General features: G+C 43.7%; 1 protein-coding gene across 2 annotated transcripts; it reads left to right on the plus strand.

Annotated features, from left to right (window-relative positions):
- Positions 1-459: 459 nt before the first annotated feature.
- klhl3 (kelch-like family member 3) lies at positions 460-14,625 on the plus strand. 2 transcript variants are annotated; one of them, XM_080465045.1, is made up of 15 exons: positions 460-489; positions 3,856-3,993; positions 4,471-4,577; positions 4,691-4,812; positions 6,465-6,627; positions 7,532-7,641; positions 9,623-9,739; positions 9,875-10,024; positions 10,101-10,218; positions 10,907-11,104; positions 12,176-12,277; positions 12,362-12,490; positions 13,086-13,226; positions 13,372-13,515; positions 13,873-14,625. In XM_080465045.1, the coding sequence occupies exons 1-15, from the start codon at positions 470-472 to the stop codon at positions 13,899-13,901; spliced, it is 1,788 nt and encodes a 595-aa protein (XP_080321171.1). In that variant the 5' UTR covers positions 460-469; the 3' UTR covers positions 13,902-14,625. The 2 variants fall into 2 exon arrangements, with proteins under 2 accessions (XP_080321171.1, XP_080321170.1); XM_080465044.1 differs by lacking the exon at positions 13,873-14,625 and having other exon boundaries at positions 13,372-13,616.
- The last annotated feature ends 2,496 nt before the right edge of the window (positions 14,626-17,121 follow it).

The raw sequence follows: 17,121 nt of genomic DNA on the forward strand, positions 1-17,121 counted from the left end.
TTTAATATTCAGTCAACACGAAGAAACTAAATCAAAAATATTTCTTATTTCTATTCTCGGATGCTTTCCCTCTGTTTTCGTTCCTGGTATTATTAGAAATGCAACATTAGGAAGTTTCTATAAGTTTATTAGCTTATATGTTTTCAGTGTATAAATAATTATCAAACATTTGTGAAGTGTTTCCTATGAATAAATTATTCAATATGAATTTTTTTCTTTTTTAATTATATATATATATATATATATATATATATATATATATATATATATATATAAAAACCAAAAACTGAAATAAATCATAGTAAAAACAGACTTTGTTGAAACTAGAACTCGATCCGTCACTCTGATAGACGATCTCCGGGCTCTGGTAGACGATCTTCGACTCCAGGAAGAAGCATCACTCTGACAGACGCTCTCCGGCCCGGCTGCCCTCCCTGCTCATGCCCGCCTGGTGGCTGACTCCGGGAGGATGGACGCTGTGTCGCTGGGGTGAGTTGGCTCAGCTTTGCGGGGGATTACTCTGTAAAGCTGAGATTCACGCAGCTTTTACATCTGTCGGTTAACATTTTTCGCCTCCACGATCCCCCGGACATAAAGCCGACGCAGCCGGTCAGAGAGCCTCTTTCTCCGCAGCGCCGCTCCTGTTGACTGGTTAGCCTTTAGCTCCCGTTAGCTCCAGTTAGCCCCAGTTAGCTGAGTCAACTTGATAACAAGTTAACGTATCCAGGTGTTCATAAGCTGCGTCGCTATCTGTACAATCTAAAACCTGCCCTTGTTAAACTCGTTGATATTGGTGTGATTTCTGACGGAGCGTTAGCAGACAAGTAAAATGATTAGCAATGCTAAAAGCTAACAAAACATCACTTAATTTCATCTACTTCTTATTTTTCAGGGGTTTTGGGTGAATTTTTCAAAGTAAGAAAAAAATAAAAAAGCATCTACGTGACTTAACTGGCAAGTGTTGTTGTTTGTTAAATTAACACATTTTTGGATCTTATCTGCTGAATGACTTTATCTTTATAATGGTTCACTTATTTAATCCCTGTTAAAGGAAATATAAGGTTTTATATAGACAGACTGAAGACAGACATGTTGTGGAAATCATCACAAATATCTGCTGTTTTGTCACATGGAGTCTTATTTACATACTATTTAAATCTTTTTCAATCGTCTAAAAAAACTCATTTATCTTCATAGAAGTAGACTGTATATTGTCATGTTTGTGCCTGAAGGAGTTTTAAGATTAAAGACTGGTATTAAGTGTCTAATTTAATCCAAATAAAACACAAAACTCCATCTGAGTAAACTTGAGGTTGACAGCCCAGGTTGAGGTCTTTATTTGACTCATTAAAATAATCTCCCAACCATCAAAAGGTATTCAAGTTAATGCTGTGAAGGAATAACATGTCCTTTATGAAGCTATAGAAAATAAACTAATAATAAATTGTTCAATAGTTTTGTTTATTGAAGAATTTGTCTTTTAGCTGTTTTTTTAAGTGTAATCTAATATCATGTTCAATTTTCTTAAACATCAAGTCAAAAACTTTACTTAACAAATTAAAAGCAGCACGCTGAATAGTTCCTAGAATTAGTGTGAAGTTAAGCTTTATTTCTTTCACGTTCAGATTTGACTGAGGATCACAGGATGTAGAGGGTGGAGAGGTAGAGGGTGGAGAGGTAGAGGGTGGAGAGGTAGAGGACGGAGAGGTATAGGACAGAGAGGTAGAGGGTGGAGAGGTAGAGGGTGGAGAGGTAGAGGGTGGAGAGGTAGAGGGCGGAGAGGTAGAGGACAGAGAGGTAGAGGACGGAGAGGTAGAGGGTAGAGAGGTAGAGGGTGGAGAGGTAGAGGGTAGAGAGGTAGAGGACGGAGAGGTAGAGGACAGAGAGGTAGAGGGTGGAGAGGTAGAGGGTAGAGAGGTAGAGGACGGAGAGGTAGAGGGTGGAGATCAGGAGGATTTCAGTTCAGGGGACACATTCAGCCAAATTTCCTCTCGAGTGTGTTTGACTGGTAAAAAAGCCACAATAACCTTTAAATTTAAACTTTAAAGTTTGTGTTTGTCGTTGTGTGTATTTGTGTTGGAAAGGTCTATAGTTTTGCAAAACCAATCAGTTGTTACTACAGAAAATGACTACATAGGTACAGTGATGTGCCCAACAAAACCTTCTATAGCTGATGCATTCTGGGAGTTTTAACAAACTGCCGCTGACCGCGTGGCTCTGAGGCGAGTTTGATAACAACGAGGTACTTAGCTTTCATAACGGCATCACCGATATCTCAGCTCAGGTCTCATTGTCGTGTCGGCTCCTCTTAAGAAACTCGTTTAAAAAAACATTGATGTTTTCTTTAAAACTATAACAATTTGGCCAATAGGAGCTTCTTGTGGGCCAGTTCTGACCCACGGGCCTGATGTTTGACATTCCTGGTGTCCAGAGGATTGAGAGGATGTGTAGAGGTTGTAGAGGTTGTAGAGGTTGTGCAGGTTGTGCAGGTTGTACAGGTTGTACAGGTTGTAGAGGTTGTAGAGGTTGTAGAAGTTGTACAGGTTGTTGAGGTTGTACAGGTTGTAGAGGTTGTTGAGGTTGTTGAGGTTGTAGAGGTTGTAGAGGTTGTAGAGGTTGTAGAGGTTGTTGAGGTTGTACAGGTTGTAGAGGTTGTACAGGTTGTAGAGGTTGTACAGGTTGTTGAGGTTGTAGAGGTTGTAGAGGTTGTTGAGGTTGTAGAGGTTGTTGAGGTTGTACAGGTTGTACAGGTTGTACAGGTTGTAGAGGTTGTAGAGGTTGTAGAGGTTGTACAGGTTGTAGAGGTTGTTGAGGTTGTTGAGGTTGTAGAGGTTGTTGAGGTTGTACAGGTTGTACAGGTTGTTGAGGTTGTAGAGGTTGTTGAGGTTGTAGAGGTTGTAGAGGTTGTTGAGGTTGTAGAGGTTGTTGAGGTTGTACAGGTTGTACAGGTTGTACAGGTTGTAGAGGTTGTAGAGGTTGTACAGGTTGTAGAGGTTGTAGAGGTTGTACAGGTTGTAGAGGTTGTTGAGGTGTATCGACCTTCCACAATAATCTTTCCTGATTGTGTGGTCGGTTTCCTCTTGTTGGGCGTCATGTTTTCTGTGTGATTCTGTTTGTTTCTAGTTCTGGGGACGGTGACAGTTTAATGCAGAAGCTGAGGGGGAAATGGAATCAAACGTAATCCATTACTTTTTTTGTATTAAACTTTTATGACCGACAGCAAAAGAATCTGTCATCTGATCTGTTGTATTTACTTTATATGTGTGACGAGGTTGGAAATACGTTTTAAAAGAGAAATTCAGTGTGGGGTATTTTTCTAATATCATTTATTCTCTTTATATTATATAATCCTGTGACCTTTAAGACTTTGATAGTTGAAGATGTGTTAAAGAATATTAGCGTTATCTTTGATGCAGCAGCCATGTTCACTTATCAATTATTAATTTAGTGCAGCAGTTAAAACATCAGGAAAACACTTCAGCATTAAAGGAAAAGTTCACCATTAACATAGTTTTATTGGAATCTCGATTACTGATGCTTAATTGCTTTTTTAAAACTTATTCCATATATTGTTGGTATTCACCTTTGTCTCATCAGTGTGATAAATCAGACTCAAGCAGTTTATATATTCCTGATTTACTTTTCAGTGAAACCACAGATATTCAGAGAAATTAGAAATATTTCTAAACTCTATATTTTACAGATGTCACGTCCCAAATGGCAGCTCTGCCTTCCTTTTTAACGCCCTCAGTGTTTGCGTCTTAATTATTTGTGCTGCATTGAAATCTCCGGTGAAGCATCTGAGCGTGCCGATGTGCTGACGTCCCTCCTCTGGTGGTTTCTGTCGTGTCTCAGCAGTGTGGAGGCCCCGCCGGCCTCGCCTCGCCCCCCCTGCGCCGCCGAGTCGGAGGACGACGCAGCCGGCGGAGGGATGTTCAGCTTCAACCAGACCCACATGAGGAAATCCTTCCAGCTGATGAACGAGCTGCGCAGGTGAGGAAACGGTGGACGAGCTGCTTATGGAGGGAAAATGTAGAATAAGTATTGTCAGTGTGTTGTTAATTCAAAATAGAACGAAGTCAGAATTTCTCTAACATCTGGTGTTTCTGATTGACATGAACGGCATCACCTCGTGTTGATTTTAGTTTTTCATTCTTTTATTTCAAGTAGGTGTTTTGTTGTTTTTTTTGCTGCAGATGTACTACATTTCTACTCTTTTATTTTCATTTCTTTTAAACTAATCCTTTCATGTTTGAAAACCATTTATTTTCTGATGATATGGCCGTTTCCACTGCGAAAGACACCGCTCCTCGTGTGTTTGATTCTTTTTCAACTTTTCAAGCTAAAAATGTTGTAATGTGGGATTTTCTATTTATTTATTTATTTATTTATTTCTCAGTGTGACATGTTTTATCATGTGTACATTTGCTCAGTTTGTCTTTGAGGTCAGTGAACGTCCTTTTTCTCCAGTAAAAAGATGCTGTGTGACGTCCAGCTGCTGGCGGGAAGTGTGGAGGTGCCGGCTCACCGGGTGGTGCTGGCGTCCTGTAGCCCCTACTTCTGTGCCATGTTCACAGGTACACACACACACACACACACACACACACACACACACACACACACACACACACACACACACACACAGAGTTTGTATACCTTTGTCTCATGACTTGTGTGTGTGTGTGTGCAGGTGATATGAGCGAGAGTAAAGCCCACCAGGTGGAGATCAGGGAGGTAGACGGCCACACGCTGAGGAAACTGGTGGACTACATCTACACGGCGGAGATCGAGGTGACGGAGGACAACGTCCAGGTGAGAGAGTGTGTGAGCAACCTGGAACCTCCTCCAGGGGCTCTGATGTACCAAAACACCACAGCGAAGCCAAAACCGCTGAATATATGAAGGAAGGTTGCCACTCAGTTTTGTTTGTGACTGAAGGGAATGTGCCTGGACCTTTTTCACTCCAATCAAGAATGAAATGAATCTTAACAAAGAGTAAAAACATGGTTTTTATTCAGTTTAGTCTCTTTGGTTTCATTATGTTTATTACATGTGCAGTGAAATATGTCAAGGCCTGTTTCTATAATTGAATCTTATGAAGATCCAGTAAAAACTGCCGGGGATGAACTGAAACTGAGTGTAAGGTGTGTTGGTGCAGATTGAGCCTGTTTGAATCATGTTTACCTCAGGAGGACTGCAGTGGAGCTCAGTGAGGCCGTCTTTATCTCTCAGGCGTTAACATTGGAGAGCAGGAGTGCTTCTGCTGGGAGAGTTGAGCTTCACCCAGCTGCAGGCTGGAAACTTCCTGTGATTATTAGTGCAGGAAGTTTGCATGGACTGAGGCAGGAAATCCTCCCACTGTTAGCGGCGTGCCCGACTGATTGGCTGACTGCTGAATGTGTGTGTCCGGTAGTCTGATATTCAGCTCCAGCCTGTTTTTGCTTTTTGAAAGTGTTTTTCTCCTGCCTTGCTTGGTGTGTGTGTGTGTGTGTGTGGGGGGGGGGGGGGGGGGGGGGGGGTGTCGCTGCCGCTGCCGCTGTGAACAGACTTTCTGTGCGTCTCCTGTGTGTGTCAGCAGACTCGATGCTTCAGACGAGAAACACAGGAGACTCGGGGGAGACGGACAAACTGTCTCACTGTCCTGTTGGCTGATGTGTTGCCATGTTTCAAAGGGAGCTCTGTCCCTCAGTATCCTCACTCCGACTCGACTGCATTAAAGACGCACCCCAAAACAGTTATCTCCTTACAAAGTGCATGGAGATGCTCGGCGTTCAATTGATTCCACTTTACAGCTTTCAAAGCGTTGCACGACTTCCCCTAGGGGGCAGCAGAGAGCTTTACATATTTGGTCTTGTTATAGTGAGTTCCTCTTAGCCAGGGGTGGGCAACTACTTTTCCCAAAGGAACACAAGATGAATGAGCAACACTATTGAAGGCCGAGACATAAGTTGACTTGAGTTTTGCTCAATGAGAATCATCTCTTGATAAAAAGCATTTTTTCAAAACATGATTTTCATGAGCTACATTTGCTCTGTCACTTTTTCTTTCTCAGCATTCGTCTAGAAATCATGATGATATTTTTCCGCATTTCAAGTTCAAGTAAAAGAGCAAATCAGAACTATATTTTTCATTAATCAGCTTCTTTTCCACTTCAAAACACAAATTTTGTGTTGTATACTCGTCACAACCAATAAAGTAGTAATGTCCGGTAAGGTGAAAAATGTGACCATTATAGATGTAATAAAACCAACAATTACAGCAAATTCCATTTGATTCAGGGTTTTGCAGAATCAGAACTAAAGGGCCGCCAGGTCTGCTCTAGCACTCTGGCCTCGCAGTAGAAATATCTCCGCTTCCAGAAGATAACTTGAGTTTCTCAGTGTGATTGTGACGGTCTGCAGATCTTCTCTAATTGTTGTTGTTTGGGTGGAGAACTAAAGTGCCGGCTGTGTTTTGGCCTCCAGGTCCTGCTGCCTGCAGCCAGCCTGCTGCAGCTGATGGACGTCCGGCAGGTCTGCTGCGAGTTTCTCCAGTCACAGCTTCACCCAACAAACTGTCTGGGAATCAGAGCCTTCGCTGACCTGCACACGTGCATGCAGCTCCTCAACCAGTCCAACGCATACGCTGGTAACGCTGCTGCTCACGCTGCTGCTCACTCTGCTGCTCATTCTGCTGTGTTACAAGACAACGTTTCACATGACAACACCTAATCCGTTAAAACAAGGAGAGCGTTTCCACTGCAGCAGCAGACGCACTGACAACCATGTAGTTAGTCTGCCGGGCCACGGGAGGGCGCTGTTTCTGGTTTTGTCATGAAACCACGTAGACGTGTGTGCAGAGAACAATACACTCTAAAGTGAAGAAAATGGAGAGAACCCGACATCGGATGCTATCAGGGAGAGTCTCAACTATTAAACTACTGATCTGGACCATACAACTAGAATACGACTGCGAGTCAAACCACTACGGGTCGGCCATGTTTGTTTACAGGTGCATGAGCAAAAGGAAGTATTTTCAAGAGGAAGGAGGGGGAGAGATGTGCAGTAAGAGCGCTCCATAACCTCCGTCAGTCTCTGCAGGAGGGAATCATGACCGTGAAAGAATCTTAGCCGGTATAAGAAAGTTGCGGATGCAGTGGATCAGAACACTGGTGTCGTGTAAACGCACCCCCCAAAGTGAAGAAAGTTTTGCAGATACACTCGTATTCGTTGTCGTGTAAACGGGGCCTTAGTGTGCACTTTTGTTTGAGGAGTGTGTGTGAGAGGTTCTAAGTGATACCAGAGAAATCTTTTCAGCAATTGGATCAATATTGTGTGTATTTATTTTGTGTGTGTGTGTGTGTGTGTGTGTGTGTGTGTGTGTGTGTGTGTGTGTGTGTGTGTGTGTGTGTGTGTGTGTGTGTGTGTGTGTGTGTGTGTGTGTGTGTGTGTGTGTGTGTGTGTGTGTGTGTGTGTGTGTGTGTGTGTGTGTGTGTGTGTGTGTGTGTGTGTGTGTGTGTGTGTGTGTGTGTGTGTGTGTTTATGTCTCTCAGAGCAGCACTTCATTGACGTGGTGCAGGGTGAAGAGTTTCTGGGACTTTCCCTGCAGCAGGTGTGCAGCCTTATTTCCAGCGACAAGCTCACCGTCTCCACTGAGGAAAAGGTCAGACACATACACACACACACACACACACACACACACACACACACACACACACACACACACACACACACACACCAGAACACGTCTTCAGAGTCAGATTATGTTTCGTCCTTTTGATAAAAGAGGAAAAGTGCAAGATAAGAGAAATGCAGCCACCTTGTTTTGAGATATATTGGCTGTCTGACAGCTCTGCAGCTCCTACTAGTGGCAGCCGGCGGCATGGCAGCTGAGCAGCACATTGTTCTCAGAACAGAAACACAGACTGACTGATACTTGTTTAATCCTTTAGCCGAGATGTCATGTAAACACGTCATGAAATAGTAGAAAAGAGACGTACAACCACAACTCCTGGATGGATTATAATTAGCAGAGTATCCAGAAAGCAGAAAGAAAGCAGAGAAGTCGAGCTTTGCATTAATATGAGGTTCAAACAGGACGTGTGACAAACTAACTTCACCAGCGTGTCACATGAGCTTCTCAATACCATCAACAACACACACTTATTAGTTAGGATGTAAAAACTTCAAGGTAACGTGGAAAATAAGCAGAAACACTTGGATCATGGTACTACTTTGGACGAACCTCCAGTGATAAAACAAATCCAGTGGTTCAGGTAGTAAAAACAGGTAAATGTTGAGTCTCAATGATCTCAGTGCTGCGCTTCGTACACAAAGACCTGTTGGCTCCCGCCCATTCATCAGGTGTGAGGATGTGTAAATGAATGGATGAGGAGGAGCAGAGTACTTCAGCTGTGATGAATATGTGGATTTGCCTTTGAAAGAGGTTTGTCGCGGAGCCTCTGGGCTCTCCGTCTGCTTCTTCTCAGGTCGTCTGAAATGCGTCTTTCATCTCGCACCTCGGTTCATCTGCTGATTTACATTCTGCCAGTTTTGGCCTTTGTCTCCAAAAAGTTTGAATTTCTTCACACCAAGAAGGTGTCGGTACTCGAGTACTGCGGCCTGGATTCAGGACGAAATGTGCGTTTTAACTGAAACTCAGCCTTTGTCTCCTGGGAGTGCTGGTTGGAGTTTTGTTTTCCAGATCTTCACAGACAGAAATCCTCCAGAAAACCAGCCCGCAGGGTTGAAACAAAATAAAGCAGGAAAAAAACAAACGACAGGTTTTTAACATGGAGCAGCGATGAAACAAGATAAAATGGTTTAAAATCGTGTTTCGATCCTTAGCGTGTGCATTAGTTCCCATCGAAACTCTGAAAATATGATCAACCTGAATCCACATTTCCTGATTTATTATCCTTTTCAAGCTGACCTCTCTCTTCCACTTCCAGAACTTCAAACCATTAATAAAGTTTCCTTCTTTCAGTTACAACAAGAAAATCTAGAAATAAAAACGTCATTAAATGAGTTAAAGGGAGACATTAAAACTTGTAACAGAAACAAGGACCGACACTGATCCGTTTTAAAGTCATTACAGAGAGAAGATATTACAGATAAGAGATCATAGAAACGTCCTAAATAATCCAAGAAGGTTCGACATTTGAATGTTTGTCTGTGTTGCTCATAACACAGTTCAGTCTCGTACCATCATATATAAGAAACAAATCCATCCACCACACTCGCCCTCCGACGAACAAGGAATCACATTTCTCCAAGGACCAGAAAGCATCACAGGAGCTGCCCAGCGTCAAAATGTACTTTTACCACATAAAAGGTTGACAAACTGTGGAGCTGAATAATATCTGATCAAACATCATTCATCATCTCTGAAGGAAAAACTCTGCTGTGTCTGTGTGACCTCTTTTTTCTCTGTAAGTCTGATTAAGCTGAGTACTCGAGTATTCCTATAGTTCTGGATTCCAGGATTCGTCTCCATTTTTGTTTTTGTCAAACACAACCACTGTAAATATTTGACGACTACGAGTCCAGAAGCTTCTCATTTCTAAACACCTTGGTGGGAAAACAGAGCTGAAGTGTCTCCAGAGCTGCAGACGATGTACGACTCCTCTTCTTTTCTCCTCCAGGTGTTTGAATCCATGATTTCTTGGATCAAATACGACAAACCAGCTCGTCTGGAGCACATGCCCAAGCTGATGGAGCACGTCAGGCTTCCCCTTCTGTCCAGGGATTACCTGGTTCAGGTGAGTCAGGAGCTCTTTCACTTCATACTCCAACGTTCTGCTGCATCAGGTTCTTGAGTTTAAACTATTTGTGCTTTAAAAAAATTTAAATAAAATACAATTTCAAGTCTGCTGGATTTTGTGAAACGTGTTTAGATTGTGGAAGAAGAAGCTTTGATAAAGAACAACAACACCTGCAAGGATTTCCTGATCGAAGCCATGAAGTATCACCTGCTGCCCGCCGACCAGCGACACCTCATCAAGACCGACCGGACCCGACCGCGGACGCCCATCAGCATCCCCAAGGTACCGGCCCTGCTTCCCGTGGAGCTACTCTGGCTGTGAAGTAATCCTCTGAGTCCATGGTACTCTTGGTGTCCAGGTCATGATCGTGGTGGGCGGTCAGGCCCCCAAAGCCATCCGCAGCGTGGAGTGCTACGACTTCCAGGAGGATCGCTGGTACCAGGTGGCCGACCTGCCCTCAAGACGCTGCAGAGCAGGTCGGAGTTCATCGGCCTGTGGGAAGTTTGAAATGACAAATACCTTCAATAGAAAACATCTACAGTCAGAACTGAACGTTACTATAACGTAGACCTTGTTTGTTTTTGTTTTGTACTTTGAATGTCGCTGCCGGCGACTTTGGTTTGTCTCAAACACTAAAATGAGCAGCGACACAGAGAGAGAGACGTTTTCAAAACTCCATAAAACGTCTTAACCGTCCTCAGAACTTTATCCACTTCAGGGTCGCATGACGCTGAGCTGGATTGTAGCCGACTGAAGGCTTCATTTAATTCACTTTAGTTAAACATCCAAATTACTACACTGAGAAAAAGACGGAGCGATTCCTCACTGAGCAGAGGACCGTGGAGGAAACGCCGTCTTTAAACTGGAATAATTCAGGGAGAGAATCTGAGCTTGAGGTTGACTTGGAGGATAGTGAGGAGAGACACCAAACACAAAACGATGAACTTTCAGCAGTTTGAAGGAACCAGGAAGTAAAGATCAGCAGTTATGTGCTAAAGCAGGTGAACTGAGACGATGGTTCAGTGGTTTGATAAAGCCTGATCTCTCAGCTCTGTCCACTTCTGGATCACTTTCATCGATCCTTAAAATAAACCGCAGTCTATTCTCATCTCTTCTCGTCTCCGACTTCCTAGCCTCACATGTTCCCTGCTTCCTGCTCCTCAGGGGTCGTTTCCATGGCCGGACGAGTTTTTGCGGTTGGAGGGTTCAACAGCTCGCTGCGGGAGCGGACGGTGGACGTGTACGACGGAGCGAGGGATCAGTGGAGCGCCGTGTCCAGCATGCAGGAGCGACGCAGCACGCTGGGCGCCGCCGTGTTGGGGGACTTACTGTACGCTGTGGGGGGCTTCAATGGGAGTATCGGTAGGTAGCAGAAGAGTTTATGTCCATTTATCTGTTCTGAGCTCCGCAACAGGCGGGAAAGATTCTCACATTCCCCTGTTTGATCCAGATCTTGGAGCGTGTTCACATTCCCCTGTTTGATCCAGATCATGGAGCGTGTTCACATTCCCCTGCTTGATCCAGATCATGGAGCGTGTTCACATTCCCCTGCTTGATCCAGATCATGGAGCGTGTTCACATTCCCCTGTTTGATCCAGATCTTGGAGCGTGTTCACATTCCCCTGTTTGATCCAGATCATGGAGCGTGTTCACATTCCCCTGTTTGATCCAGATCTTGGAGCGTGTTCACATTCCCCTGTTTGATCAGGACCAGAGTCTCTTCAGGGAAAAAACGTTTTGTTTGGACGACATGAAAACTCCCACAAACTCTGAACTGGATCTAACAAAAGATCTCTGGTCCCTTGAGAACCTCGATCTCAATCTTTCTAGAGGGCGGGGTTAGTGGACATGACGTAGAGCGCAATGCATTCTGGGTAGCAAACAACGCTAACCCCGCGAATCAGAAGAAGCAGGCGAACAAAGAAAAAGTTTGAAAATATCCCGCGGACAGACGTGAAGTAGAGACGAAGAAGAAGTAAAGAGGACGAGTCTCATTGATATCTGGTCTAAAGACTATATCGTGGTTGTTTGCCACAAGCTAACTAGCCTAGCCACCACAGGGTAAAGCGGCGGGACTTCCTCTCTCGGTGCGGACCAATCACTGAGCTGTGTCTCTTCTTTACTTCCTCTCTGGTCAGGGTGTGTTTCCCCCCGACCAGCAGCTGTTTGGCGTGAGGTTTCCCCAGCAGTGTGATCTGGTCTAAAGTGAATTTGGAGCCAATAAGTGGTTCAGGTTATTGATCACTAGTCCTCTGCTCCTCTGCTCGTCTGCAGGATGTGAGCAGGACACGTTTACCACATCGTCAGCTTTTAATGTTCACAAGAAAAGCGGTTGTGTTTTCCTTCCCTGTGTGGTTACTTAACAGCAGTTTCTGCCTGCATTCTTTTTTATTTTCCTCATTTATTTGTGTTTTATGTGAATCTTTATTTCAGGTTTGTCGACAGTGGAGGTGTATAACTACAAGAGCAACGAGTGGCTGTACATGGCCCCCATGAACACTCGGCGCAGCAGCGTGGGCGTCGGCGTGGTCGATGGTAGGGGTGTGTGTGTGTGTGTGTGTGTGTGTGTGTGCGCGCGCGTGTGTGTGTGTGTTGGTTCTAAGCTGCGTTCCTCTTCAGGCAAGCTGTATGCAGTCGGTGGTTATGACGGAGCGTCACGTCAGTGTCTCAGCACGGTGGAGGAATACGACCCGGGGTCGGACCAGTGGTGCTATGTAGCCGACATGAGCACACGGCGGAGTGGAGCAGGTACACACACACACACACACACACACACACACACACACACACACACACACACACACACACACACACACACACACACACACACACACACACACACACACACACACACACACACACACACACACACACACACACACACACACACACACACACACACACACACACACACACACACACACACACACACACACACACACACACACACACACACATTTCAGTGTGTTGCCACCAGTAAAGGAGCAGTTTCATGGTTTATTGAGGTAAAACAACAGTGCAGCAGCGCCTCCCAGTGGACCAACTCTGTACAACTTTATTGTGTCTGGTTCACCGAATAAACCATTACTAGTACTCGTGACGAAGTGGAAAATCCTCAGCAACATGACTAAACACTGTGCGATCTCCCCGGGTCACTACTATCAACACCAGCGTGTGAGTGAACAGGAGAATGTGACGCACATTTATATTTAAATTTAAATGTTCTTGATGGTCATTTTTTGCTCCGGGAGGAAAAAAAAACAGTTTATTTCGTGATTGAATGAGTGAAAATGATTTGTGTTGTTAGTCGGATGGAGCATGTTGTAAAGGTGTGTGTCGGCAGGTGTTGGCGTGCTGGCCGGGCAGCTGTACGCCGCCGGCGGACACGACGGGCCTCTGGTGAGGAAGAGTGTGGAGGTTTTCAACCCGCAGAGCAACAGCTGGAGACTCGTCTGCGACATGAACATGTGTCGGAGGAACGCAGGTCAGAGGCGGCAAGCCGGATTAAAATCTCTAAATTCTAGATAGTTTAAAATGGTTTTTACTCTGGGTAGCTGAGAATAATAAAGTAATCTGATTCCAGCTTGTTGTCTCACTAACATGACAGAGTCAATCTGGTCTTCTCTCAGGTGTCTGTGCCATTAACGGACTGCTCTACGTCATCGGAGGAGACGACGGCTCCTGTAACCTCTCCTCCGTGGAGTTTTATAATCCCACCACCGACAAGTGGAGCCTGATTCCCACCAACATGAGCAACGGACGCAGCTACGCTGGTACGCCCCGGGCGGCGCTCGCCACTTTACCGTTAATTCTGGTTATAGATGTTCAGTAACGTCTCCTCTGAAGGTCTGGACCTAAAATCCCAAAGCGACACAGACTGGACAGTTTTAAAAAAAAAAAACATGGTTAACGGCTCAGTTTCTGTGTGGAAATTACATTTGAAGCTCTGAAGTTATTGAACTGGAATACCTGGAAAAGTACAAATGATCCTGTGAGTCCAAACTGAGGGCAAAAAGCTGAAGCTAGACTAATAAAAAGCCTTTTCCATGATATAATAATTCCTTCTCTGTTACGTGTGTCACCTCTTTAGTTTGGGATGATTTATTTCCTTTTGCGTTTCCTTCCTCCAGGTGTGGCGGTGATCGACAAGCCGTTGTGACCCGAGACGCAAACGCTGCAGAGACGAGTCGCCCTCGACGCCACGCGTTCTCCGACGCCGCCACGCGTTCTCCGACGCCGCCACGCGTTCTCGACACAGTCGCACCAAAGTGGGAAGAAGAACGTTCGGCTGCCAGGAGACCCGTTTGAAACTGAAAATCACGGACGGCCGTGAACGCACCACGTCGGCGCAGCGCCGCTCCCAACACCCAGGGATGTTGCAGCAATAATGATGACTAGTCTGGCCTGTGATTGGCTCGTTCACAGAGAGGATGAGAAGCCGCGCTACGGGCAGACGCCAGAGGGAGGCGCTCCGTCTCCACTAACTGCCACATGAAGAATGTAGAAGACGACTTATATGCAAATCAAGTGTTTAAAATGTTTTCCGTTGTGGCTGAGATATCAGGTTCTCTGCTGCCCTCTAACTACTGATGCACTGACCCTGCTGGAGACCGATTTTACTGCTTCAAAACAACACGAGGAATTAGTTCGTCTTGTTCGTGTCAAAAAGCACTGGAGGAACTAGAAAAGCGTTTCGCAATGAGCTGCGGGATTTTCTTTCTTTTTTTTTTTTAATTTACGGGACATCTGGAATGTCGCACCGTGTCCTCCGGACGCTTTGTTTTAGAAGAAGTCCAGTGAACCGACCGGTGCCGTGAAGACGAGGATGTTTACCAGCTATAAAAGAATAAAATGTTTTATTTCACATCAAGAAATCGAAGTGCAACAGACATCAACTTTTTTTATTATGTTTTTATTTTGCACCAGATGGAGATACGCCTTCATTTCTTTACATGTTACACTTGAAACGACCTTAATTAAATCCTGCGATTGTCTTTGCCCTCAGCTCAGACTGGCAGGCCAGGCCCTCCGCAGGTCAAACCAAAAAACGCACAGGATGGGAGGGTGAGCCTGCCAGTCTGAACCGAGAGCTTAAAACCCTCCGTCATGGAGTGGGAAGAGCGGGGAGACATTTACAGGTTCAGACTGACCACACACACACACACACACACACACACACACACACACACACACACACACACACACCTTCCTGCTGCTGCGTTCGAATCATCGCCTCATTTCTCTCTGGATCTTTAAAAATACAGTTTTGGGTTTTTCGTGCTTGAAAACAGTTTTACATTTTATACATCTCAGTTCATCATCTGATGCAGAAAATGTGGAAAAACCAGTTCCCTACATGAAATCTCCCAAAATAAAAAAAATTAAGTTTGTTTTGTTTGAAAAATTCCACATTTTCCTTTTTATAGTTTTTAAAAAAAATTTTTTTTATTAATTTTTAACATTTTTTATCTTGACATCGAGGGAAATCACAACACTTCCTGTAACCCGGGGTGCAGTGATTTTACGGTTTTAATTGACATTATGTTCAGAAGAGACGCGTCGCTGGTTCAGACTTCCTGTTTGGGACTCGGCGGATTCTTCACGGACGAGTTTCGACAAGTTTATAATGAAACACAGAAAATGAGCACAAATCGAATGCTAAAGCAAACATTTTCTAAATCACCTCTTTGTTCTGTTCCTGCAGCTTCATCTCCAGCTAATGGATGTTTCTATTTTTCTGAATAAAATAAAATGAAATGAAATGAAATGGGGGGGAAAGAAAAGCAGTGGATGAAATCATGTTAAAACATTTTGTTTCCTACAGATGGAAGTGGTATTTCATTTCATGCTCTTGTTAAAACAATCTCACCGAGGGTTAAGTTTACACTCAAACTGCCTGAGTTGAGCTCGTTTCTTCACGTTAATGAAGATTTATGTTCTTACGAAGTGCAAATGTTCTATTTTTTGACCATAAACTGTTGATATTGTGGATTTCTGTTCAAAAGATTGTAACATTCTGAATATTGAAGTGCTGTAAGGTCTAAAAAAAATGCTCTGAATATGCATTTTTCTTTTGTCTTTAAATCACCTCACAGGGTTTAAAAATATGAATTTAATTTGTTTAAATCTGTTGCCAAAGTAACTTCCTGTCAGCTCATGTGCATTGTTTCACACCAAGTGGTCATTTCTGGTTTAATTTAATTTGAATAATTGTCTTTTACATTTAAATAAATTCTAACAATGTGTCTTTTATTAAAGTAATAGTTTCACCATTCTTTTATAAGGATTTCCCTGCACTTCCGGTGTGGGCGTGGTCAGACTTTGATTGACAAATGTGATAATGAAATCAAATAAATTACATGATATAATATCGCAGCGGAACGTGAAACGTATTAGTAATAGATTTATCTTTAGTGCTGCAAACATTCATAAACGGCCTTTTTTTCGGGCTGAAGTCAAACGTTTTCGCAGGAGAACTCGGCCGGCGACATTATTTTTGCGTTAGTTTGTCCGTTGTTTGCGGTGAATTGATTAAAAACGTTCCAGTGTTTCGGAATTACTGGTGTCCGTGTTGAATGGTGACCACGTCACTGCGGGGTCTCACCCGCCATTTCCATCAAACAAGGCGAAAATAAGAGACGCACAAATAGTTCTTGTAAATGCGGTTAAGCGGTGTTCACGAGCGGACCTCCGGATTTCTCTGTTTTTTGTTTTTTTTAAAAAATCTGCCTTTACTAGCAGCAACAAGCGACGCTCGATGAAGTCACCAGTTAACAGGGAGGCCAATTAATCCGAAACACTGAATGGGCGACACGATTCTTGGACGTTCTTAGACTCAGTAAAGCACATTAACGGGGAGTTAAGAGCTTAGCAGCAATAAATGAAACACGAGAAAACATTAAAGTGACGTAACTGGCCACAATTTTTAAAAGAAGCTCGCGCAAACGTCATCAAACTGCTGCCGCGAAAAGCTCGTTTTGATCAGGTTGTGTCCTACTCTGTAAACGTCACGTGAACGCAACACAGCGATGTTTTATATATTTGAATATTGTAATTATGATTGAAATGTAATTTGTAATGAGTGGTTTTCATGTTTCTCATAATTAGTTTAAAAGAAGCTTGAGTTTGTGCACTTCCGTGTCGTACTGTGGATGTCCGCCAGAGGGCGCCATTTACCAAAGTGTCTAATAGGTTCATAATAATGAAATAAAACACAATAAAACTCCACAGGACGAGGTTTAAATGTAAGTTAATTACTGTTTATTTAAATTTGATTCACTGAACTAAAATGTAATATATTAAAGAAAAAAAAGTTAAGACACCTTAAATATTTGCAAATTTCTTAGAATTTGTCAATTTCTCAATAAATCAGTCCAATT

This window comes from Lipophrys pholis (assembly GCF_963383615.2).
Source record: "Lipophrys pholis genome assembly, chromosome: 6".
NCBI classification, from domain to species: Eukaryota; Metazoa; Chordata; class Actinopteri; order Blenniiformes; family Blenniidae; genus Lipophrys; species Lipophrys pholis.

Excerpts from the sequence above, each read along its gene's own strand:
- klhl3 (XM_080465044.1), top strand. The coding sequence starts at position 470 with ATGGACGCTGTGTCGCTGGG. Across the intron at positions 4,813-6,464 it reads TGACGGAGGACAACGTCCAG|GTCCTGCTGCCTGCAGCCAG; the intron begins GTGAGAGAGTGT and ends TTTGGCCTCCAG. Across the intron at positions 7,642-9,622 it reads CCGTCTCCACTGAGGAAAAG|GTGTTTGAATCCATGATTTC; the intron begins GTCAGACACATA and ends TTTCTCCTCCAG.